The 26,091-nt window shown below is 33.7% G+C and overlaps 2 protein-coding genes across 3 annotated transcripts; one reads left to right on the forward strand and one right to left on the reverse strand.

Moving 5' to 3' along the window:
• Positions 1-419: 419 nt before the first annotated feature.
• LOC134249694 (ran guanine nucleotide release factor-like) lies at positions 420-10,090 on the forward strand. The gene is made up of 5 exons (XM_062732028.1): positions 420-624; positions 1,357-1,470; positions 7,202-7,303; positions 8,554-8,706; positions 9,151-10,090. The coding sequence occupies exons 1-5, from the start codon at positions 551-553 to the stop codon at positions 9,266-9,268; spliced, it is 561 nt and encodes a 186-aa protein (XP_062588012.1). The 5' UTR covers positions 420-550; the 3' UTR covers positions 9,269-10,090.
• On the reverse strand, positions 10,072-26,091 carry LOC134249692 (caspase-6-like). Of its 2 annotated transcripts, XM_062732025.1 has the most exons (10): positions 25,994-26,091; positions 21,449-21,620; positions 14,070-14,200; positions 13,195-13,454; positions 12,847-12,935; positions 12,565-12,759; positions 10,949-11,165; positions 10,686-10,817; positions 10,487-10,593; positions 10,072-10,358 (listed from the first exon to the last, which is right to left on the reverse strand). In XM_062732025.1, exons 2-10 carry the CDS (start codon positions 21,581-21,583, stop codon positions 10,275-10,277), a joined length of 1,350 nt encoding a protein of 449 aa, XP_062588009.1. In that variant the 5' UTR covers positions 21,584-21,620; positions 25,994-26,091; the 3' UTR covers positions 10,072-10,274. The 2 variants fall into 2 exon arrangements, with proteins under 2 accessions (XP_062588009.1, XP_062588008.1); XM_062732024.1 differs by lacking the exon at positions 25,994-26,091 and having other exon boundaries at positions 21,449-21,676.

The raw sequence follows: 26,091 nt of genomic DNA on the forward strand, positions 1-26,091 counted from the left end.
AATTGCTTTCATATAAATAAAAGGTCTAACAAACTTCACCTTCCATTAAACCAATGCTGCAATGCTGTATAATTCATATTTTCTACATGATGTAAAGAAAAAAATCATTAGGAAATATAACAAAATTTAAAGCTGATTGTATTACTTTTTAAATACTCAACAGGGATAAAAGTGATTTCAGGATTATATGTCACTTTTAGCATTGATTTATACATGTAAATGTAAGAAAGTTAAATGGAACTCGTTATAATTCCCGTCCTACAATTTATTTATTTATTAAGTACAATCAAATTTGATAAATTTTGACATTCACTCTTATTTTGAATATTTGGAGGAAAATGAAAAAGAAACCTATGAAATACGATTAAAGCAGAAGAAAATGACTCGTGATATTGTCCCTGGTTAAAGCGTTGAAGTGACCTCAGATAAAGTGAAACTGAAAGTAAATCAACATGAACATGCGATTGTGCAAGATTTTCATCTATGGTACTCCAATAATTGCTTTTAGTAATATTTAATCCCCATTCGACTTTGATTTTGAATACTTGACATGTCTTCGAAAGTACAGGAATTATTTGGAGGAGCCCTCAGTGTTCAACTTCCAGACAACGCTAAGGACATAAGGTAGCCTTAGGAAAGGAGTAGTGTTATGTGACTAATTTTTGTCAATACAATTTAGATTGGAAGAATCTATGGCACTCTTTGCAAATGCCTGTACTTGCACAGTAATTTTTATTGGACATAAGTCTAATGAGTAATGTATATAAGCAAACAAAGCATTCTTTGAATTGAGTTAATTTTTTACCCCCAGACTGCATTCTGCACAGCTCCCTGTTTTACAAGTATCTGTAGGTGTATGTCACTGAATATTTAAGGACTTTGTATCTATAAGGGGGCGGAGATGGGTGGAAGGGGCAGATGCATTATTGTCATTGCACAGAACTTTCAGGCACAGAATAATTCCTCTTCCATATGTTATGTTTTTAAATCAATTGCAGTATGGACAGAAAAAAAATATTTTGTTAGGAGTAAGTGCTTGATATTTCCACAGTTTTACACTATATATACACAGTATTCTGCTTTCTATAATATTAGATGTCTCTTGTAATCTTTATTAGTTTTAAAACAAATATTATCTTTTGTGTTTTCGGAATTTGATGACTTGATCAGGTACTGTTGCTGACGTGAGGCCCTCAACCATTTTCTTATAAACATGCAGCTGCACTAGGCAATAAGTTGCATAGGCCCACACTGTACAATGGACACTTCTAAGAAGATACACAGATATCTTCAGTATTTTAATATTTCAAAGACATTTCAAGAAATCAGATTATGTTGCTATTCTTTATTATTTAGTGACATTCGCCAGATTCCTGATAACCAGGAAGTGTTTGCTCACCCAGTCACAGACCAGAGTATAATCATAGAGATCCTGGAGTATGTGGACAAAGATGATGAAGAAGCAATTAAGTAAGTGTCAGAAGACCTGTAATATAGTGTAAAAAGTAACCAAACAGTATAGTGTCAGTAACCACAATAAAGTACCAGTAACCAAGAAATGAAGTTCCAGTAACTCAGCAATGAAATGTTAGTAACTCAGCAAAAAAGTAAATTTCAGTAACCCAGCAATAAAATGTAAGTAACTTGGCAATAAAGTAAATTTCAGTAAGAAAGCATTAAAATTTCAGTATCTAAGTGATAAAGTTTCAGTAACACAGTACTTAATAAAGAGTCAGTAACTCAACAATAAAGAGTCAGTAACTCAACAATAAAGAGTCAGTAACTCAACAATAAAGTATCAGTAACCCAGCAATAAAATGTCAATAATTCAGCAATAAAGTGTCAGTAACTCAACAATAAAGTTTCAATAACTCAACAATAAAGTGTCAATAACCCAGCAATAAAATATCAGTAACTCAACAATAAAATGTCAGTTACTCAACAATAAAGTGTTGATAACTCAACAATAAAAGTCAGTAACTCAACAATAAAGTGTCAGTAACTCAGCAATAAATTGTCAGTAACTCAACAATAAAGTGCCAGTAACTCAACAATAAAGTGTCAATAATTCAGCAATAAATTGTCAGTAACTTAACAATAAAATGTCAGTAACTCAGCAATAAAGTAAATGTCAGTAAAACAGAAAAAAGTGTTTGTAACCCAGCAATAAAGTAAATGTCAGTAACTCAGCAATAAAATACTGTCAGTAACCCAGCAATAAAATATCAGTAACTCAACAATAAAGTGTCAGTAACTAAGCAATAAAGTGTCAATAACCCAGCAATAAAGTGTCAGTAACTCAACAATAAAGTGTCAATAACCCAGCAATACAGTAACTCAACAATAAAGTTTCAGTAACTCAGCAATAAAGTGTCAATAACTCAGTAAAGTATCAGTAACTCAACAATAAAATGTCAGTAACTCAACAATAAAGTGTCAGTAACTCACCAATAAAGTGTCAGTAACTCAACAATAAAGTGTCGGTAACTCAACAATAAAAGTCAGTAACTCAACAATAAAGTGTCAGTAACTCACCAATAAAGTGTCAGTAACTCACCAATAAAGTGTCAGTAACTCAACAGTAAAGTGTCAGTAACTCAACAATAAAGTGTCAATAACCCAGCAATAAAATATCAGTAACCCAGCAATAAAGTGTCAGTAACTCAGCAATAAATTATCAGTAACTCAACAATAAAGTGTTGGTAACTCAACAATAAAAGTCAGTAACTCAACAATAAAGTGTCAGTAACTCAGCAATAAATTATCAGTAACTCAACAATACAGTGTCAGTAACTCAACAATAAAGTGTCAATAACTCAGCAATAAATTGTCAGTAACTTAACAATAAAATGTCAGTAACTCAGCATTAAAGTAAATGTCAGTAACACAGCGATAAAAATGTTTGTAACCCAGCAATAAAGTAAATATCAGTAACTCAGCAATAAAATAATGTCAGTAACCCAGCAAAAAATATCAGTAACTCATCAATAAAGTGTCAGTAACTTAACAATAAAGTAAATGTCAGTAACCAAGCAATAAAGTGAATTTCAGTAACCCAGCAATAAAATGTCAGTAACTCAACAATAAAGTGTCAATAACTCAACAATAAAAGTCAGTAACTCAGCAATAAATTGTCAGTAACTCAACAGTTAAATGTAAGTAACTCAACAATAAAGTTTCAGTAACTCAGCAATAAAGTGTCAATAACTCAGTAAAGTGTCAGTAACTCAACAATAAAATGTCAGTAACTCAACAATAAAGTGTCAGTAACTCACCAATAAAGTGTCAGTAACTCAACAATAAAGTGTCAGTAACTCAACAATAAAGTGTCAATAACCCAGCAATAAAATATCAGTAACCCAGCAATAAAGTGTCAGTAACTCAGCAAAAAATTATCAGTAACTCAACAATAAAGTGTCGGTAACTCAACAATAAAAGTCAGTAACTCACCAATAAAGTGTCAGTAACTCACCAATAAAGTGTCAGTAACTCACCAATAAAGTATCAGTAACTCAACAGTAAAGTGTCAGTAACTCAACAATAAAGTGTCAATAACCCAGCAATAAAATATCAGTAACCCAGCAATAAAGTGTCAGTAACTCAGCAATAAATTATCAGTAACTCAACAATAAAGTGTTGGTAACTCAACAATAAAAGTCAGTAACTCAACAATAAAGTGTCAGTAACTCAGCAATAAATTATCAATAACTCAACAATAAAGTGTCAGTAACTCAACAATAAAGTGTCGGTAACTCAACAATAAAAGTCAGTAACTCAACAATAAAGTGTCAGTAACTCACCAATAAAGTGTCAGTAACTCAACAGTAAAGTGTCAGTAACTCAACAATAAAGTGTCAATAACCCAGCAATAAAATATCAGTAACCCAGCAATAAAGTGTCAGTAACTCAGCAATAAATTATCAGTAACTCAACAATAAAGTGTTGGTAACTCAACAATAAAAGTCAGTAACTCAACAATAAAGTGTCAGTAACTCAGCAATAAATTATCAGTAACTCAACAATACAGTGTCAGTAACTCAACAATAAAGTGTCAATAACTCAGCAATAAATTGTCAGTAACTTAACAATAAAATGTCAGTAACTCAGCATTAAAGTAAATGTCAGTAACACAGCGATAAAAATGTTTGTAACCCAGCAATAAAGTAAATATCAGTAACTCAGCAATAAAATAATGTCAGTAACCCAGCAAAAAATATCAGTAACTCATCAATAAAGTGTCAGTAACTTAACAATAAAGTAAATGTCAGTAACCAAGCAATAAAGTGAATTTCAGTAACCCAGCAATAAAATGTCAGTAACTCAACAATAAAGTGTCAATAACTCAACAATAAAAGTCAGTAACTCAGCAATAAATTGTCAGTAACTCAACAGTTAAATGTAAGTAACTCAACAATAAAGTTTCAGTAACTCAGCAATAAAGTGTCAATAACTCAGTAAAGTGTCAGTAACTCAACAAAAAAATGTCAGTAACTCAACAATAAAGTGTCAGTAACTCACCAATAAAGTGTCAGTAACTCAACAATAAAGTGTCAGTAACTCAACAATAAAGTGTCAATAACCCAGCAATAAAATATCAGTAACCCAGCAATAAAGTGTCAGTAACTCAGCAAAAAATTATCAGTAACTCAACAATAAAGTGTCGGTAACTCAACAATAAAAGTCAGTAACTCACCAATAAAGTGTCAGTAACTCACCAATAAAGTGTCAGTAACTCACCAATAAAGTGTCAGTAACTCAACAGTAAAGTGTCAGTAACTCAACAATAAAGTGTCAATAACCCAGCAATAAAATATCAGTAACCCAGCAATAAAGTGTCAGTAACTCAGCAATAAATTATCAGTAACTCAACAATAAAGTGTTGGTAACTCAACAATAAAAGTCAGTAACTCAACAATAAAGTGTCAGTAACTCAGCAATAAATTATCAGTAACTCAACAATAAAGTGTCAGTAACTCAACAATAAAGTGTCGGTAACTCAACAATAAAAGTCAGTAACTCAACAATAAAGTGTCAGTAACTCACCAATAAAGTGTCAGTAACTCAACAGTAAAGTGTCAGTAACTCAACAATAAAGTGTCAATAACCCAGCAATAAAATATCAGTAACCCAGCAATAAAGTGTCAGTAACTCAGCAATAAATTATCAGTAACTCAACAATAAAGTGTTGGTAACTCAACAATAAAAGTCAGTAACTCAACAATAAAGTGTCAGTAACTCAGCAATAAATTATCAGTAACTCAACAATACAGTGTCAGTAACTCAACAATAAAGTGTCAATAACTCAGCAATAAATTGTCAGTAACTTAACAATAAAATGTCAGTAACTCAGCATTAAAGTAAATGTCAGTAACACAGCGATAAAAATGTTTGTAACCCAGCAATAAAGTAAATATCAGTAACTCAGCAATAAAATAATGTCAGTAACCCAGCAAAAAATATCAGTAACTCATCAATAAAGTGTCAGTAACTTAACAATAAAGTAAATGTCAGTAACCAAGCAATAAAGTGAATTTCAGTAACCCAGCAATAAAATGTCAGTAACTCAACAATAAAGTGTCAATAACTCAACAATAAAAGTCAGTAACTCAGCAATAAATTGTCAGTAACTCAACAGTTAAATGTAAGTAACTCAACAATAAAGTTTCAGTAACTCAGCAATAAAGTGTCAATAACTCAGTAAAGTGTCAGTAACTCAACAATAAAATGTCAGTAACTCAACAATAAAGTGTCAGTAACTCACCAATAAAGTGTCAGTAACTCAACAATAAAGTGTCAGTAACTCAACAATAAAGTGTCAATAACCCAGCAATAAAATATCAGTAACCCAGCAATAAAGTGTCAGTAACTCAGCAAAAAATTATCAGTAACTCAACAATAAAGTGTCGGTAACTCAACAATAAAAGTCAGTAACTCACCAATAAAGTGTCAGTAACTCACCAATAAAGTGTCAGTAACTCACCAATAAAGTATCAGTAACTCAACAGTAAAGTGTCAGTAACTCAACAATAAAGTGTCAATAACCCAGCAATAAAATATCAGTAACCCAGCAATAAAGTGTCAGTAACTCAGCAATAAATTATCAGTAACTCAACAATAAAGTGTTGGTAACTCAACAATAAAAGTCAGTAACTCAACAATAAAGAGTCAGTAACTCAGCAATAAATTATCAATAACTCAACAATAAAGTGTCAGTAACTCAACAATAAAGTGTCAATAACTCAGCAATAAATTGTCAGTAACTTAACAATAAAATGTCAGTAACTCAGCATTAAAGTAAATGTCAGTAACACAGCGATAAAAATGTTTGTAACCCAGCAATAAAGTAAATATCAGTAACTCAGCAATAAAATAATGTCAGTAACCCAGCAAAAAATATCAGTAACTCATCAATAAAGTGTCAGTAACTTAACAATAAAGTAAATGTCAGTAACCAAGCAATAAAGTGAATTTCAGTAACCCAGCAATATAATGTCAGTAACTCAACAATAAAGTGTCAATAACTCAACAATAAAGTGTCAGTAACTCAGCAATAAATTGTCAGTAACTCAACAGTTAAATGTAAGTAACTCAACAATAAAGTGTCAGTAACTCAACAATAAATTGTCAGTAACTCAACAATAAATTGTCAGTAACTCAACAATAAAGTGTCAGTAACTCAACAGAAAAATATCAGTAACTTAGCAATAAAGTGTCAGTAACTCAACAATAAAGTGTCAGTAACTCAACAATGAAGTGTCAGTAACTAAGCAATAAAGTGTCAATAACTCAGCAATAAAGTGTAACGCAGCAATAAAATATCAGTAACTCAGTATTTATGTACCAGTATTCCTGCAAAAAATTGTGTCAGTTAACCAGTCACTAAGCAGAATATCTCAATCAACCTTGAGTTTCTGAAATATACAATTATGAGGAGAAAGCTGATGGAATGATGTTGCTTTCAGACAGACATGGTCTTAATCATGTATTATAGCTGAGATATAAAAAATATTAAATTTTCAGATAAAATTGTACATGTTTATAATAGACCTGTGCACTGAGCTATTTAAAGATTTCTTAATTGGACCCTTTTTAGTTTTGATTTTGGATGGATCCATGGTGTTGAACTGTACTCCTTAAAGGTAACAATGTGTTATTGTTAGTATGAACTCTCAGGATTTTCATTGTCATGCCTGTTTTACAGGACCCACTTTAGTGACCTGGCTTCTGACAATGACGTGCAGAGTGGAGATGCTGCTATTGTACAGATTGAGGAAATTCCTAACACCGATCTTAAAATGACACAGTAAGTCACAAACTGCATGTCTATAAAATCAACCTGCAGGTTCTTAGTTTCAGATATCTGGTAAGAAAGGATATAATGATAATTATACCCCCCGCAAACGAAGTTTAGGGGGGGTATATTGGAATCACCATGTCCGTCTAGCTGTCTGTCTGTCTGTCTGTAGACGAGATTTTGTCCGGACCATTACTCAGAAACTATTGGAAGGATTTGTCTGAAAATTTGTACAAATATTATTCACCATATGAAGTTGTGCACCTGATATTTTCATCTTGATTCAATGATTATTCTGAATTTTACAGGTGTTTTTTTCATTTTTATTTTGTGGTTTTGTCCGAACTGTTTCTCAGAAACTATTGCAAGGATTAATCTGAAAATTTGTACACTTATTATATACCATATGAAGGTGTGCAATTGGAATTTTCAACTCTTTTTGTTCATTTTTTTGCATTTTACAGGTTTTATTTTTTATTTTAATTGACTTGTTCATTTTGGGCTCATGTATAAGGTTTGAGACATAGAATCTAGAATATCTGTACAAAAGTACTACAGCTTAAAACTACTCATATAAACATAAAAAAAAGAATCATCATCAAGTGTTAAAAACAGTTTTTACATTGCACAGAAGATAATGTAATTTCATTTGTCTCTTGGGAATAATGACTGGACATGCATCCAGTTAAAGATAAATTAATGAGTTTGGTGTGGGAAGTTGAACATTAAGGCATCTTATTATCAACCATGTGTAATCTCCTGGGAATCGGGCACAAGAATTAAAGACCTCTCTTCTCTTATTCTCTTAATTGTAATTTATTGTCTGTCAAAGCACTTCATTACTGGATGACCAGCTCTTTATTTTCAAATGAATTTGATATAAAGTTATCAAGATTAATTTGATTTTGTATAATATGATTTTTTTTTCGACAATCAGTTTGCAGAGTGACATAATACATAATTGCAATATATTTTTTTAATGCAGAAATAAAAAAATTAAATAAAAAAAATAATGTTACACTGGAATTACATTGTATAAGTATTGATGTTTCATTTGGTTGCACCTTTGTTTCATTCATTAAGAAACATGAAGAGCAATTATATTTCACTGCAAATTTTTGTAATTGTGAACACCTCTAGATCCATAAAGTATTTTTGAATTGGCACCTTCTCTGAAAAACCCAGCGGGGGGTATTTGTCCCTATTGGACAGTTCTAGTTTACATAGAAAGATTGAAATTTTTAATGTTTTTTATTTAGGTGTGACAATGCCTATTATGTGCTAGGACAACAGAATGTCTCCAAATTCAATGAGGCAGCTAAAAACACAGTAGACATGCACATTGGTCTTTTTCGTATCTCTAAATTTACCTCAGATATACTGGTGACCTTCAACAATCCTTCATCTATCAAGTAAGTGCATTATATATATATGTTACGATGCTACACAAATACTTTATAGGTTGATGTTCAGATGTAGCTGTAACTTGATGAGAGGGTCTTGTACAAAGATTCTCAATTGACTAAATGAATTGGACCATTTCAGATAAACAGTTTCTTTGAATCTTTAAACATATCTATTGTAATGCATAAAATAATAAGTTATCTTTGCTAAAATATTTAAAACATCAATGACATGTTACAGTGATGAAGTCCAAGTTAATTGATACTTATTGTATTTTCAAAATATAAATTAGTTCAAAATGTCTTTTTTTTGATTCCCTTTATTTTGTACACCATTTTGATTTCCCATTTGAAGTCTTTGTTGATTGGCCTATTTTGAAACAGATTCCATTGCTTTTATAATTTGATTTCATCAAATTATTTTGTACACACCCCTATTTTGTTGCCCTTCAGCCCCCAGAGTAGCAGTCATCACCCCGTCCCTGTCAGCACTACCCCCTGGACCCCCGAGGACTTCCGGAATCTTCTGACGTCACTCTGTGTAGTGGATGAGGGAATATTTGGACAGTAGCAGGCTCTTTATCAGCAGTATTGAATTCTGTTCCAAATGTGTTTCAGAAAGATGGTTTCCATTAGGAATTTACATGGATTTCTTTACACAAAAGTTGTCTACTGCTTTATATGGTCCTTGGTGGAAGGGAAAATGTGCATTTTACAATAATTTTGCTTCAACATCCCCAAAATGCAATCTGAACTTTAGAGCAAACATCCATTGAAGGAGGCAATGCCAGAGCTGTAATACATGGGATGTTAGTACCCAGTGCAGATGATGCTGATAAAACATTTCGTTTTTTATGTCAGTATGAAAGGTTATCTTTACTACACACATTTTCTGTGTTATTAATTATGTTTACAATAAGATAAACATGCCTCTGTGGGTGTCCTTTTGATTTGAGTGGTATAGAGACTGGTTTACTAATTGTTGGTTACCTATGTAATGTCACCTATTTTCTCATTCACTGTATTATATTTGAAGAAGGCAGGGGGGTAATGAATTAACCACCAGATGTAGCTTAATTTTTTAGGTATGATATCTGAAGCTGTCAACTATCATTTGGCAAAGAAAAATTTCATACATTTTAGTTGTAAAATTTGATCATTTTTGTATATCTTTATATGGAGCTCTTCTTCTAAAGGAGATAAAAATGATTTAAAAATGGCCACAATAACCCCCCTTAAAATGTAAAAGTGTTTTTGCATTTGCTGTGAATACAGTGCAAGAAATTAAGCTTGTTGAGTCTGTTAAATATTTTCTCCGAACCTTTTTAAAGAATGTATTCAAAATATAAAATGCATACACAGGGTTTCTGAATATCTTTTGCTACAATTTCATTTAATTGTAAAATACTGTTTGAGAGATACCTATAAATAAAAGGAAAATGATATTGCACTTAGTAGTATAAAACTGTGATGTGCATAGTCTGTATGGACGTAAAATTCATTGAAGTCACAACACACCAAATCATTCACTCCAATAAAATACATAAAGCATATCCTCTGTCTCAGTTTGTAAATGGTCAAGGATTAAAAAACAATTTTCTTGAAAATGAACTGGCATATTCCACTATCTCTGGCTCACTGACCGAATTCAGAAGATTTATCTGTAAATCAAAACATGGTAAACATTTTAGAGGTACACATGTATAGTGAATGGTACATTATAAGTACAATAAGACAATAAGAGCAAAGTCAAAAGAATCTTTGTGATCCTTGGTTTTTTCTAGGATACCTTTTTAACAATTTCTTCGAAGTCTTCTTTGAATGCTAAGTTGCGCATAAGATATACAAAAGATTGTATAAATCTGGAGCCAAATACGCCATGATAATCCACTTCCACTGAAAAATTGATGGTTTTGAAATTATGAATTCCATTAAAATTCTTTTTGTTCAAATTAATATTAAGATTAACGTGACTACACCGTATCTACCATCTTGCGTTGCCCTAACAACGAACATGTCGGCCCTCATGTTCACAGCTTGGTCAGACGTTGTTGAAGAAGATACCATAGATGTCAGGTTCTCGGTAGCCGTTTTTATTTCATCCACTGATTTGGATTTTGCTGAAAAGAAAAGACCTATTAATTTGTATTTCATTGAAGATAAATGCATCAGACACGTAACAATGATAGCTACGTCTCTGCATGCGTATAGTATCTATAGTTAGTTCTTAGTTAATGTTGGATGTACGAACCATCATCACATGCTTGGAAAATAAATATCTTCGGAATCCCTCTTAGACTGCTGCAATGTTCATCGTCAAACATTGAAATGATGGTGTCTATACATATCTTATAACCATTCACACCATAGATGTGATCTCCGTCACCACGTGACATAACGACCATTACGTAACACTCAAGTGAGGCGTGGTCACATGTTCGCTCCTTCTCCAGTACGGCAGAAAGTTTCTACCGAGAGATATCAAAATTTGGATTCCAAGCAGACATTTTACTTTCAAATTTTTTCATGAGGTAAAAAAGAAGAAAAACAAGAGGCCCATGGGCCACATCGCTCACCTGAGAAGCTTTGACCATTCCGTTGCGGTTCTTTACCAGATTTCCCACTTGTTATACATATTGTGACAACATCCTACACCACTGATCATAATTTAGACAATTTGAAATCTACACTACCATAGGATGCCTTGACTCCCAATTGTAAAACTTTGATTCCCCATTGTGGCCCTGACCAACCAACGGGGGTCATGATTTTAACAATTTAGAATGATCAATCTACACTACCCCGGGATGCTTCCACATAAGTTTCAGCTTTTCTGGCCCAGTGGTTCTTGAGAAGAAGATTTTTCCTATATATTTCTATGTAAAAATTTGATTCCCCATTGTGGCCCCGCCCAACCTCGGGGGGTCATGATTTTAACAATTTAGAATCTACACTATCCCAGGATGCTTCCACATAAGTTTTAGCTTTTCTGGCCCAGTGGTTCTCGAGAAGATTTTCAACGATTTTTTCCATGTATTTCAGTGTAAAACTTTGATTCCCCATTGTGGCCCCGCCCAACCCCTAGGGGTCATGATTTTAACAATTTAGAATCTACACTACCCCAGGATGCTTCCACTTAAGTTTCAGATTTTCTGGCCCAGTGGTTCTTGAGAAGATTTTCAAAGATTTTTCCCATATATTTCTATGTAAAACTTTGATTCCCTATTGTGGCCCCGCCCAACCCCTGGGCGTCATGATTTAAATAATTTAGAAACTACACTACCCCAGGATGCTTCCTCATAAGTTTTAGCTTTTCTGGCCCAGTGGTTCTTGAGAAGAAGATTTTCAAAGATTTTTCCTATATATTTCTATGTAAAACTTTGATTCCCAACCGTGGCCCCGCCCAACCCCCAGGGGTCATGATTTTAACAATTTAGAATTTACACTACCCAAGGATGATTTCACATAAGTTTCAGCTTTTCTGACCCAGTGGTTCTTGAGAAGAAGATTTTTTAATGACCCCACCCTATTTTTGTCTTTTCTTGATTATCTCCCCTTATGAAGGGACTTGGCCCTTCATTTTGACAATTTAAATTCCCCTTCACCCAAGGATGCTTTGTACCAAGTTTGGTCAAAATTGGCCCAGTGGTTCTTAAGAAGAAGTCGAAAATGTGAAAAGTTTACAGACGGACAGACAGCTAGACAGACAGGCGGACGGACGGACGACGGACAAAATGTGATCAGAAAAGCTCACTTGAGCCTTCGGCTCAGGTGAGCTAAAAAGGATAACTGGAGGTATCCATTGAGATTTATTCATATTTGGGACACAAAAAGGCCAGTACATGATTGATAAAAATAATAAAGCACCTCTAATGTTAGATTGCTGTGTTGTTTTGTTTGGAAATGAAGTTGTTTGAAGAGCAAATCCAAACTGGTGGCATCTTGTTGGGATCTCCCCATTCTCTCTACGTCCACTTCCTGTCTGCCAAATTTGAAGTTGTTGATGATGACTAATCTTCCCCGAGGTTTCTTCACCATAGGATAGACCTCCGACTTAGGGGACTGTCAAAAGAATACGTGTTAATATGGGCGGATTTTATCTACAGTTATCAAAGTGGAAAAAGGGAAGAAGAAATGGAATATACATACCACATTAAGGCTAGAAAGAGCTGATGAACTTCGAGATCTGTGGACTTTGAAATTTAATGACTGGGCATGCTCCGTTTCTGAAGGCCATTCTGACACAATAAGAACAAATTCTAAAATCTCGGACACCATATATGAATTCATTAAGGTAAGCTAGTGATAAAGTTCACAAGGGAAACGTTGAGCTATTAGTATTCACATTTCCCTTTCAAATATAGAACACAATTTAGATCATTCTATGAAAAAAGCTCCGAAGAGGCATTTGTCGACAGGAATAACTTCATGAAAGTACAAGTTCAGAATTCCTGTAAGCATGGCTAGGATAAATGTGCCTAAGAGACTTATTCTTACTCTCTGGTAAGATGAACTCTTCGTCTACAATGGATAAGTTCTGGAAATCTTTTTCCTCCAGGGGTAGCTCACACGTAAAGGACTGTTCCTGAAACTCGCTGATCGATTCCACGGGTTCTCGCCTAACTTCTGCTGACATACTCCGCATCAGCGGGGGTTTCACAATTTCTCTGTTTGGTTCCACTGTCGCCGACGCACTCTTTATGAAAGGAAACCTTTCAGACTTCCTGTTTTCAATTAAATCTTTCTTGCCCCCTGGACTACAAAATTCAATCATGTAAGTTGATTATTTTTTCAGGAATCTTTTTATTGTTAATTGAAAAGTACTAAGTAATTGACTCTTTGCAGTTTAAAAGTCTTCAATTGCATATTTGAAAGTTAAATTAATTTAAATCAAAAGAAAAATATTGATTTGTTTGCGACTTGAAGGTAAACTATCTGTGCACAATCTTCCAATTTTTGTTTTATAAAAGTTTATAAAAAAACTAGAGGTACTGTGAGCGATGAGCTCACTAAATGATACCCCCCGCCTCCCATATGGTTATAACTGGTGAAAAAGTCCAAGTTTTCCTGTGGCCGGGAAACCCAAAATATGTGTCGGATCAAAAAGTAAAATAGGAGGTGCACAATGGCAATATGTAATAAAGATTCTGTGAAAGTTTCATCAAATTTCATTCAGTGGTATGAGAGGAGTTGCGGATAAGAGATGGGTACCCCAAAGCGTAACAGACGGACGGACGGACAGACGGACGGACGGACGGACGGACAGACGGACAGACGTACAGACGGACGGAATTAACGATTACTATATACCCTCCCGCTTTTCAAGCGGGGGGTATAAAAATGATTTGCATGAAGCAAGGCTATTTACGTACTAGAGAATGTCTGAGAGGTTGTGCTGAAAAGTCTCCTCCAGAACGTCAAAGAAAGCCCCGTATGCTCTTTTGCCTCGCTTTGGAATGATGTCCAGAAGTTTTCTCACTTGGTTTTCCCTGGTCTTCTCAGACTACACAATTAGTTTATCAACGCATTAAAATCTCTTTTACATTACAAATTTAAAAGGCTTTTTTTTTTTTTAAATTTAATTAAAAACTAGACATCATTGAGGTGGTGGCTATCATGAAATGTGAATATTTTTTATAGACTGCAATATGTTAGCTTTAAATCGAGATTTATAATATCCATGTATCATTTCCTTATTTGTTAATAGCCTGGTAAGTTTTAAATAAATTAACACGTCATGCTCTTCCGTACTGAATCATTGGGATGAAATATTGAGATAACGAACACTAATCAAAATCAAAATCCATTGAAACTGCAGAACATACACGCCCCTTTAAAACAGCAGAGGTGGGATATAATGTAATGAAGAAATAAGCATCACCAGTCGACCAGTCACACCCACCGTATGATCCCTGTCTCCACTGGGCAAACGAAACAAAAACTCCATATACTAGGAGGGAAGTTTTTTATGTGAAAAAGTTGAAATCATCACCTTTATCAAAAGAAGTTACGTTCTTTGTTTGCCATCAATGTCTTTCTATAGTGAAACATCAAATATGAAACGTATCTGTCAGTCTCTACGTTGTTTTTACCGTTTAATGGCATAATTAAGGATGCTTTTCCTTATGCTTAGCTCCGACCCTTCTTCGTATTTGTCTACAGTCTTTGGTATCCTCTTCGTTAACTCTTCAACATTTTTAAATTAAATATTTCGTATTTCCAACGTTCGGCATGAGCATCATTGAAGACACAATTTGTGGAAATAAGCATCAACATTGGTAATGAAGAACATGGTGTCCGAAAGCCTTAATTTTAATGAATATCTTCGGCATTTTTAAAATCAAACCAGAGAACCCATGTATAGAATCAGAATGCTTTAATTTTTTTTTAGACAAAATGTTTTCGAATAACCAAGGACAATGTCATCGTAGGAAACCCACGGATGATCTCGTCTTTACTTATCATAAGTATATACGAGATCACCTTTGGCTTTCCGACGATGGGACAATACAGGCAAGTTACCATTTTCTATTTTTTATAAGCAGTTGTCTATGATGGAAAAAAGTATTGTCTTTACCTCTTTTGTCAGTGGCGTATGCTCCTTTCTCTTGATGTGTATGCTAGTTTGAAGTCACAGATTTGATCTGAGGCGCAGTGTGGGTAGACCATATCATGATGGGAAGACCACTATACAAAACTAAGTAATTTTAACTTTTTTACTCTGCTTAGAAAAAATGGAGACTTCCTGTCTAAATAATCGAAATACGATCAATACGTTTAACTTCCTAGTAACAAAAATATTTCCCGTTATCAACATCACTTCTTGCCCTAATCCTGTTGCTGTTGATGGTTTTGGAATTGTCTGACAAGACTTTAACAATTGAATTTCGGCTTAAAACAAGATGTGTCCCCGATGTTAAGGCATGTCACACGTGAAATTTGTTAAATCAAGGATTTTTTTGAGAAGTATATACCCGGTATTAGATAAGTACTCAAATAGTGTGACTCAAAATTGCAGAGAAATTAGGGGGTCGGTGTGCATCTTACTGATCTACGGTACAATGAAGTTGACATTTTTGCACTTAAATTTAAACTCTTTGGTTCATTACTTTAGCCTTTATGATATTTTATCAGATGTAACCATAGCAATAAATACAATTTTATTTTACGTAAAAAAGTTTGAATAATATTTAATATTGAGCATATCTTGCAAAATGCGAGTAAATTATTGTGTGACCTTTTTGCACCCAAAAAGTAACATACTTGGGGTATTAAAAACTGAATAGGCAATAAAGCATTTTATTAAATCAAGCCTTTCACGACTTAAGTGCTGATCAGTCACAAGTATCGAGTAATTAGCTCACTAAATGATAACCCGTGCTTCTAATAATGGCAAAGTCCATGTTTTGCTGTGGTCGGGAAACCCAAAATACTGTAAACGTATTACATTTGGCTGTGTATTCTTTTTAGCGCCTTTGGCGGAAAGAAACGTCCGCTAATTCAAGTACAACGCTAAATGTCTTGCACATATACTCATGTATACGAAAATGAATAGATACGCTAAATCAAATCTACGCTAACCTGTTCAAAAATCAATTTCCTCCAAACATCGTACATGCCAAATATAATACATTTACAGTATGTATCGAATCAAAAAGTAAAATAGGAGGTGCACAATGGCAATATGTAATAAACATTCTGTGAAAGTTTCATTAAATTTCACTCAGTGGTATAAGAGGAGTTGCGGATAAAAGATGGGTACCCCAAAGCGTAACAGACAAACGGACGGACGTACAGCTAGACGGACGGACATACCGATTACAGTATACCCCGCACCTTTCATGTTGGGGGGAGGGGAGGGTTATAATAAATGTGCAGATTTGCAGAATTATCTGCTAAATATCCTTCCACCACAAGAAATAATCCCTTAGAAATCTTGCTTCTTTGCATCTTCGCTAGCCAAGGTTTCTGATATGCTACTCTCCTCGTAAACCCTTGGCATACGGTGAAGTCAAAAGACGGGATTGTTCTCCGTCACGTTATCTTGAATCTATCAGGTACGCACAGATTGCGTCATCGCCAGAAATAAAGACTTGCGTTAAAAAAAATTAAATCAAAGTTTTTTCAAGAATGATTAAGAAGCAATAATTGAGTTATGTTTATTCATTATTTATAGAACAAATCTGAAGCTTCAATATAGATTCTTAATCACATATTTAGAAGATGTTGGATGACACCATGGCTATTCATAGAATTGAATGTTATCTTACGGATCGTTGTTTACTTGCGTTTTTCATTTCCGAGATTAAAGAGTGAAGATGTATCCCGAACGCAAATATTGTCATTTACAAAAAACAATTGCTGATTGGTCGACCTGGGTGTACTGAAATATAATCAGAACACTGGAAAATAATCCCGATTTCTATGAACACCGTAGGCCAAGGGTTTATGAGGAGAGTAGCGTATCAGAAACCCTTGGCTAGCGAAGATGGCTTCTTTGTAGGTTTTTGAGCAGTTTTTTCGTTGAATGTAAAAACATTAACATTGTTGAATCAAAATGTTATAAAAATTGAATTTTAATGAATAGTCTTGAAGAAATAGGTTCAATTCTGCGTGAACTTTTCTAAAAAGCTGACGAGTGACATACTAGTACCTTAACACAATTCTGGAGTGGGAGGTAGAATGAAGTGGTATACATCTATACCCTTGACAGCGCAATAGTTATGAGCTTGATTAAAATTGACAACAGACAGACAAACAAACAGACATCACAAAAACAACATGCCCCCGTTATCTTCCGATCCAGGGGCATATAGAAAGCACAACTGAAGACATTTAAATGGAAAAGGTATAAAAGTGCAGATTTCTAAGTGTGCTTTTTTGGCATTTGCAATAAAATTATATATCAGATAGGCAAGATTTATTAACCCCCCATTTCCCATTTTTTCAACTGAATAAATTTTTACGATTTTATATTAAATTAGATGAGAGACAAACTCCTTTCATGATCAATTAATTCAATTAAATCATGAATGAAAACTTCATATACAACCATTTCGATTGATAAGTTAAAGTCCAGACTTTTTGACAATATTGAAAGCTGCTTTTTTGACAAAAATGCAACAAACCTTTGCATTTGTTTGATTGTACACAAAAGTACTTTAAAATTGACAATCAATATCTTGGACAATCTTTTGGAGATAAAGTTTTAAAACAATCTGTTGGAATGCAAATTACATGCCTTTATTAGCAGGCTATTTCAAATATTCATATGAAGCATTGGAAAGAGAAAAGGTCTCCTTTAAAGGCTTTTTGATGTCATTGACAGCTGTTTTTCAATAATAATTATAAACAAGAGGCCCACGGGCCTTATAGGTCACCTGAGCATTATGCAACAACTTTCCAGTTATTGAATTTGATTCATGTTTTAAGCCAGATGCTAATGGCATTCACAATTTTGAAAGAGGCACCATTGATCATCATAACAATACACTCAGCAGTTGCTTAGCTTGGTTACTGAATATCCATACGCAGGGTAGGGGAACAAAAATGCATTCCAACTAATCAGTAATATTCAGCAATAATCAGTAGTGCCCCTAACACTGTGACATAAACCCCTGACCCTAGGTCCACACATTGCACAAATTTTAAAAAGGCACCCTTAAAATTGCCTATCAAAAAATAAATAAACGTTTTATAAATACAAAGGAGCAGATTTCAAACAATTAATTCATTTTCAGTGTATGAGTAGAGCCCCCCCCCCCCCGACCCTGGGGCCTTGAAATTCACAATTCTTGAAGATTAGGGCCCTTGCTCATCATAACTATATAGGTAGTTCATCTGCTTCATACCCAGAGATAGAGAAGAAAATTTTCAAAGATTTAATGTATTTTCACTATATAATCAATAGAGCCCCGCCCTAACACCAGAATCCCTGACTCTGGGGCCATAAAATTCATAATTTTATAAGAGGCATTCTTGCTCATCATAACTATGTACTTACTAGTTAATTTAATTTCTCGGAGCAGAGAAGATTTTCAGAGAATTCGTGTATTTTCACTACACAATTAAGAGGGCCCCACCCTAACACCAGAACCCCTGACCCTGGGACCATAAAATTCTCAATTTTGGTAGAAGCACTCTTGTTCATCATAACTATGCACTTAGTTTATTTAATATCCAGGAGAAGAGAAGAAGATTTTACTATGAATTCATGTTTTTACACTATATAAGCAATTGAGCCCCCCCCCCCCCCACACACACACACACACCATAACCCTTGATCCTGGGGCCAAAAAATTCACAATTTTGGTTGAGATACTCTTGCTCATCATAACTATGCACTTAGTTTATTTAATACCTAGGAGCAGAGAAGAAGATTTTCAAAGAATTCATGTATTTTCACTATATCATCAATAGAGCCCCCCCCCCTTTACACCAGAACCCTTGACCCTGGGGCCATAAAATTCACAGTTTTGGTAGAGACACTCTTGCACATCATAACTATGCACTTAGTTAGTTTATTTAATACCCAGGGGCAGAGAAGAAGATTTTCAAAGAAATCCAGTATTTTCACTATATATAATCAATAGAGCCCCACCCTAACACCAGAACCCCTGACCCTGGGGCCATAAAATTCACAATTTTGGTAGAGGCACTCTTGCTCATCATAACTATGTACTTAGTTGGTTTATTTAATACCCAGGAGCAGAGAAGAAGATTTTCAAAGAAATAATGCATTTTCACTATATACTTATTTAGCCCCGCCCTAGCACTAGAACCCCTGACCCCAGGGCCATGAATTTTACAATTTTGGTAGAGGACTCAATGCTGATTACAATCATGCAAACAGTTTGACTGCTTGATGTCCAGGAGTAAAGAAGAAGATTTTTAAAGATTGCATTAATTTTAGTAGTTTTGGCCCCACCCCTCAGGCCCCAGGGGGGCAGGGATCATGAAATTCACAATTTTTGTTCCCCTTTACCCATAGATGCTTTGTGCCAAATTTGGTTGAAATTAGTTCAGTGGTTGCAGAGAAGAAGCTGAAAATGTTCAAATGTTAACAAACGACGCACGACTAACGACGACGGACGAAAACGGATAGCAATAGGTCACTTGAGTTTACTCAGGTGACCTAAAAAAGAACTCGCAAACGTACTTACGAGTACGTATCTTTGACAAAAATGCAACAAACCTTTGCATTTGTTTGATTGTACACAAAAGTACTTTAAAATTGACAATCAATATCTTGGACAATCTTTTGGAGATAAAGTTTTAAAACAATCTGTTGGAATGCAAATTACATGCCTTTATTAGCAGGCTATTTCAAATATTCATATGAAGCATTGAAAAGAGAAAAGGTGTCCTTTAAAGGCTTTTTGATGTTATTGACAGCTGCTTTTTCAATAATAATTTTAAAAAAAGAACTCGCAAACGTACTTACGAGTACGTATCTTGTCATTGGTCAGTTGCAAAATTATTCTGTTAAAAACATTCTGATACACACAAGTACTCTGAAGTTGACATCAAAAAGATGCTAGAGTCTCTGATTGACAATATCTATGTTGTTTTTGGAGACCAGGTCTTCCAACAATCTATTGGATTTCTCATGGGTACCAAATGCGCCCCGTTACTAGCAGACCTTTTTTGTATTCATACAAAGCATGATTTGTCTAAAAAATATTATGTGAAAAGAAGATAACACTTGCTGTGGTCTTCAACTCGACATTAAGATACACACTGTACATCGAAGGCATATTGTCAATTAACAATGGTAATTTTCATTCTTATGTCGGTACCATATATCCTGATGAGTTTTGTCTTTAACTCGACATTAAGATACACACTGTACATTGAAGGCATATTGTCAATTAACAATGGTAATTTTCATTCTTATGTCGGTACCATATATCCTGATGAGTTTGAGATAAAAATTTAAATACCACAGAGTCCAATACATCTGTTTCAGATTTGGGCATTTTACTTGAAAAAGACGTTAATGGTAATCAAACAACCATGCTCTACTATGATAAACTTGACGACTTTTACTTTGCAATCGTCAACTTTCCTTACTGATGCAGCAATATACCTTCATCCCTTGCCTACGGAGTTTATATATATTAGTTGATTCCATACGCAAGATCATGCTTTACGTATGAAGAATTCTAAAACGAGGTAAATTATTGACAAACAAGTTAAAGAAACAAGAATATCAGCAGCCTCGTTTAAAGTAATCATTGCGTAAGTTCTATGGTCGATACAATGACCTTAGCAAATACAACTTTTGATTTAGTCCAATACTCCTTCTGAGGACAACATTAGATATTTACCAATACTCCATCTGAGGACAACATTGGATATTTACCAGTACTCCATCTGGGGACAAGATTAGATATATACCCATACTCCATCTATGTCAACATTAGATATTTACCAATACTTCATCTGAAGACAACATTGGATATTTACCAGTACTCCTTGTGAGGACAACATTAGATATTTACTAATACTCCATCTGAGGTCAACATTAGATATTTACCAGTACTCCATCTGATGACAACATTAGATATTTACTAATATTCCATCTGAGGACAACAGTAGATATTTATCAGTACTCCTTGTGAGGTCAACATTAGATATTTACTAATATTCCATCTGAGGACAACATTAGATATTTATCAGTACTCCTTGTGAGGTCAACATTAGATATTTACTAATACTCCATCTGAGGTCAACATTAGATATTATTTACCAAGATATCATTCTTCATTCCTTCACTGAGGACCTCTCTCTGATAAAGTCGGTCACATACTGTGTCCAGATCCACGAGGTCACGTGTAAATATGCTCCTACTCTTCCTCAATACACCCCTTTCCCTCTCCTCCATCTTTAAACCCCTCTTTTCAGGGAACCAACGACGAAATCTAGAAATAGAATGAAATTTCAACATCAACAGGTTCCCATCTACATGTTCTAGGTTCTTTTAAATAAGATATTGCAAGGTACTTAAAATTATCTTTTTTCACATAATTTTTATTTGGTGAAGTATTTGCAAATTAATCGAATTGAAGATATTTGCAGTATTGAGATAATTAACACATAAAGTGGCCAAGCTAGAGAAGTTCCTCCTGAAACTTGAATCGATACAACAGGTTAGATGCAATTAGTTGCTCAACATGTCTTAATTACACAAAGCCCAAAACTCTCATATTCTCGAATTCAAAGATTTGAAATGAGTAGTAGTTAAAGGAAAACAATAGATATTAATGTTTTACAAATGACACAAAATAAAAAAAGTTAAAATTTAACATGTATAACATGTATAATGCAAAAAAAAAAAAAATAATAATAAATACAAAACTAGAAACTCTTGTTGCTACAGCAACAAAAAAGGTCTTCCGTTCTCCTCTATTTATCTGTATGAATGAGCTTTTATCTATGTTAAAAAAGGCATATAATATTTACAATGATTACAGGAAAACAAACGGCCGGAGGTATAACTAACTAAAATTCTTGACGTAACTTTAGACAATTATAGTCTTAATAACATTTATAAAAAATCATTTTCAATGTTTTAGCACTTCCTGTGATGTCCGGAAGTGACAGAGGACGCATTTTACCCTATATCTGTTACCCAATCTTCACAAGTTTAGTGCCTTGGTCTGTTACATTTTAAGAAATCTCGTAATGTTAACTTCTCGTTTGGAGGACAAGAAATCACGTGACCACGAGTAAATTTTAAAAAAGATATTTTACGTTACTTTAGACTTTTGCAGTCTGAATAACATGTCCTAAAATCATTTCAAATACTCTTTTTATAAAAGATATTTCTGGGATAGCATGATACTCAATTTATGCAGTTTTTTTCTCTCATAACCGGAAGTTGTCGTTTTTTGTTTCTACTGGGACTGACATATTTCGAAATAACAAATAAGATGCTATAATGTAATATAAAGAAAGATTTCACAAAGAAAAGTTGAATTTTTTGATATATTTAATCAAATAATGTGACAACCGGAAGTGACTGCGGACAATGTTAACTCAAATCGATTTCTCTACGCAGCATGATCTACCATTCCCATTCCTTTGGTGTCTTAATCTCTTACCGTTTACGAAATCTAGCTATGATAACTTCTTCGTTTTAGGACAGAAAATCACGCGACTGGAAGTAAATTTTATAGAAATATTTGAGGTAACTGTAGATATATTAAATCTGAATAACATACCCAAAAACCGTTACACACACTTTATATATAAATAATATATATTGGAAAGAAAATAGTCAAATTATGTAGTTTTTCTCTTATAACCGGAAGTTGTCGTTTTTGTTTCCAGTGGGTCTGATATATTTTGAAACTAGAAATAAGATGCTATCAGGTGATGCAATAAACTTTCCATAAAAGAAAAGTTGAAACTTTCGATTTCTTTAACTACTTCCTGTGACGACCGGAAGTGACGGCGGACAATCTAAACCCACATAGTTTTGCCTTCTCATCAAGATCTACCATTTCTATAAGTTTGGTGTCTTCATCTCTTACCGTTTACGAGGTCTCTCTATGATAAGTTCTCATTTTGAGGACAGGAAATCACGCGACCGGAAGTGAATTTTGAAAAGATATTTAAGGTTACTGTAGACATTTGCAGTCTGAATAACATATCCAAAAATCATTTCAAATACTTTATCTATAAAAAATATTTATGGGAAAGAAAAATACTCAAATTATGTAGTTTCTCTCTTATAACCGGAAGTTGCCGTTTTTGTTTCCGGTGGAACTGACACATTTCATTACTACAAGTAAAATGCTATATTGTGATGCCAAAAAAATTTCAAAAAAGAGAAGTTGAAATTTTCGATATTTATGAACACTTCCTGTGACGACCGGAAGTGACGGCGGACAATCTTAACCCAAATGGATTTGCCTACTTATCAAGATCTATCATTCCTGTAAGTTTGGTGCCTTAATACCTTACCGTTTCTGAGATCTCACTCGGATTAAATATTTTTGAAAAAAGCGGAAATCGGACATATCTGACGACCGGAAGTGAATTTTCTAAAAATGAAAAAAACGTCTCGGGGTATTTTCATTTTCTATCATCCCTGAAAATTTCAGGAAAATTCGTCCAGCCATCTCTGAGAAATCCTGCCGACAAGATTTGGGGAAAAAAATAATAATAAGAATAAGAAAAAACAGTAGAATCACTATAAGGTCTTCCGTCTGAAACGGAAGACCTTAAAAAAAAGTAAATAAACTTCAGTCAAAATTTTTCTTTCAATAAAGAAATAATGACATGGGTGAACTGTGCTGTATGTGGTTGCTTTATAATGTTTATCATCGCATTATATATTTATCAATTGCAGTATATTATACTAATAAATTCCTTTCAACTTTCGTTTTCGTGTACAGACATGAAATCGTATATAGGAACGAAATTTACTACCGAATATCAGCTCAGTTAGTAAGTTATATGGAACAACATCTTGTCAACAAATAACATTGCAGATTCAAAACAATTTTAACATTTATTTGCTCAACTTATAATTTGGCTGTGCATAATTAAAACTCAAAATATTTGTATATTATTTTTTACAGTCATCTTTGTTATGTGATGCATTAAAGCTAGGAGTTTAATATTATCATTATTAGTACTGCATCTAATCTATGACTGTTTAAAATACTGTAAAATAACTTTTATTCGCGTGCGAGAAATTTTTGCGAGGTTCACGAGAGCATCATCATCGCAAATATTTCTCGTCTCGTCGCGATCGATACTGCTTCTTAAAATCTCTTTTTCTATTAACATCAGATCCAAAAAGGCTTGATCGCGAAAATTGATCGTCGCGAAGTAGTTTATCCCCGGTTAATCACGAAATGAAGTCGCCGCGAATAAAAGTTGGATTACAGTAAGGTTTTAATAGTATTACTATTGTTATAATGAATGAATACCGTAGTTTAGAAGAAAAAGTAACACTGTGGCAGATTTTATAGCTTCCTGGTACAAGAAGAGGTTGCATATTATATGAAGTGTTTTCCTGGAGCATGCGTTCTGAGGAAAAATATTTCCTATTTACACACCAATAATGGTAAGTTTAGAAAATAATACTATTTTGAGCAACAAGGACAATGTTGCTAAAAGCTATGTTTACTTACATATGATAAGCAAACTTTAACATTTTTTTGCTAATAAATGAATTTGATGAGGTGAAAAGACTTGAACAATTTAAATTACTTAATCGAAACGAATTTTAACTTGGATTCTTTTGTTAATTAAAATACTTGTGTTTCTATTGCATACATTTTCTCCTTTGTATTCTGTATGAAAATGTAATAAACATATTTACAACATTGAATTTTTTATCTCCCTTCTTATGAAAAACCTATTTTCTTTTTTCAATGAATTTTGTATGAAAGATATCTCTAAAATATCAGGAATTCAAGACTTCATTATTTTACTTCGCGTTAAATTAGTAGACCTTAACTGGTGATGTTTAATTAACCCACAAAACACTAAATTCTACCTTAATAACATGTTCAAAGTTTAATTGTAATTGCTATTGCATACCTTTAAATTCCATTCTATTATATTTTTAAAAAAATGCTATAAAAAAGTTAAGACAAATTTTAAAAGGCTATCGTATTATCACATTAATTTAAGCATTTTTTTAAAATCAGATTTAAAATAATTTTCCTTGTTGGACTGAATTCTTAATTTCAACAATATGAACATTACAAAAACGAAAACAAATAAACAAAATCTAAAATACATCTAGAATTGAAAAAAAGATGTCTAGAGAAGTACGTGTCTCAAAATATGAAAGTGGTCATGGACTCAATACGATATTCACATATTTGAAGCAGTGCATGAATTTAAAGCAGTTGTATGTGAATTTTGTCAATATCTACTCGATACCATTTTCATTTTTACCTTTCCTTTCTCACTCTTTTTTTTTTCTAAATTAATATCATGAATTAAGCGTGTGTTCATCAGGACCCTTTTTGTGAATAAAAGTATGTACAAATAACAATGTCATTTTTAAATATAACTTATTTCTATCAACTTGTTTTATAGTATGAAACAACTATTCGCTCTTTTCCGAGCGTGTCAACCCCTGCTAACTTGTATTTACTGATAAAATTCAGGAACAATATGCTACATTTTTCACATCTTCACATCCGCCAGATCCCATCTATTATAATGAAAATAATAATCAAATAATGCAACCATTAGACCCCATGCATTATCTAAAATTGCAACCATGTGATTGCATGCACGTTTTTCTACATATTTTATTACTTACCAAATATGACAATCTTAATGCATTATTCTGATAGATAAATAATATACCATCAATATGCTGAAAAAGCAGTATTCAAAATAACGCGCGGAAATTTCCGG

This window comes from Saccostrea cucullata, unplaced genomic scaffold (assembly GCF_032062105.1).
Source record: "Saccostrea cucullata isolate Sc308-1 unplaced genomic scaffold, CSIRO_AGI_Scuc_v1 ctg305, whole genome shotgun sequence".
NCBI classification, from domain to species: Eukaryota; Metazoa; Mollusca; class Bivalvia; order Ostreida; family Ostreidae; genus Saccostrea; species Saccostrea cuccullata.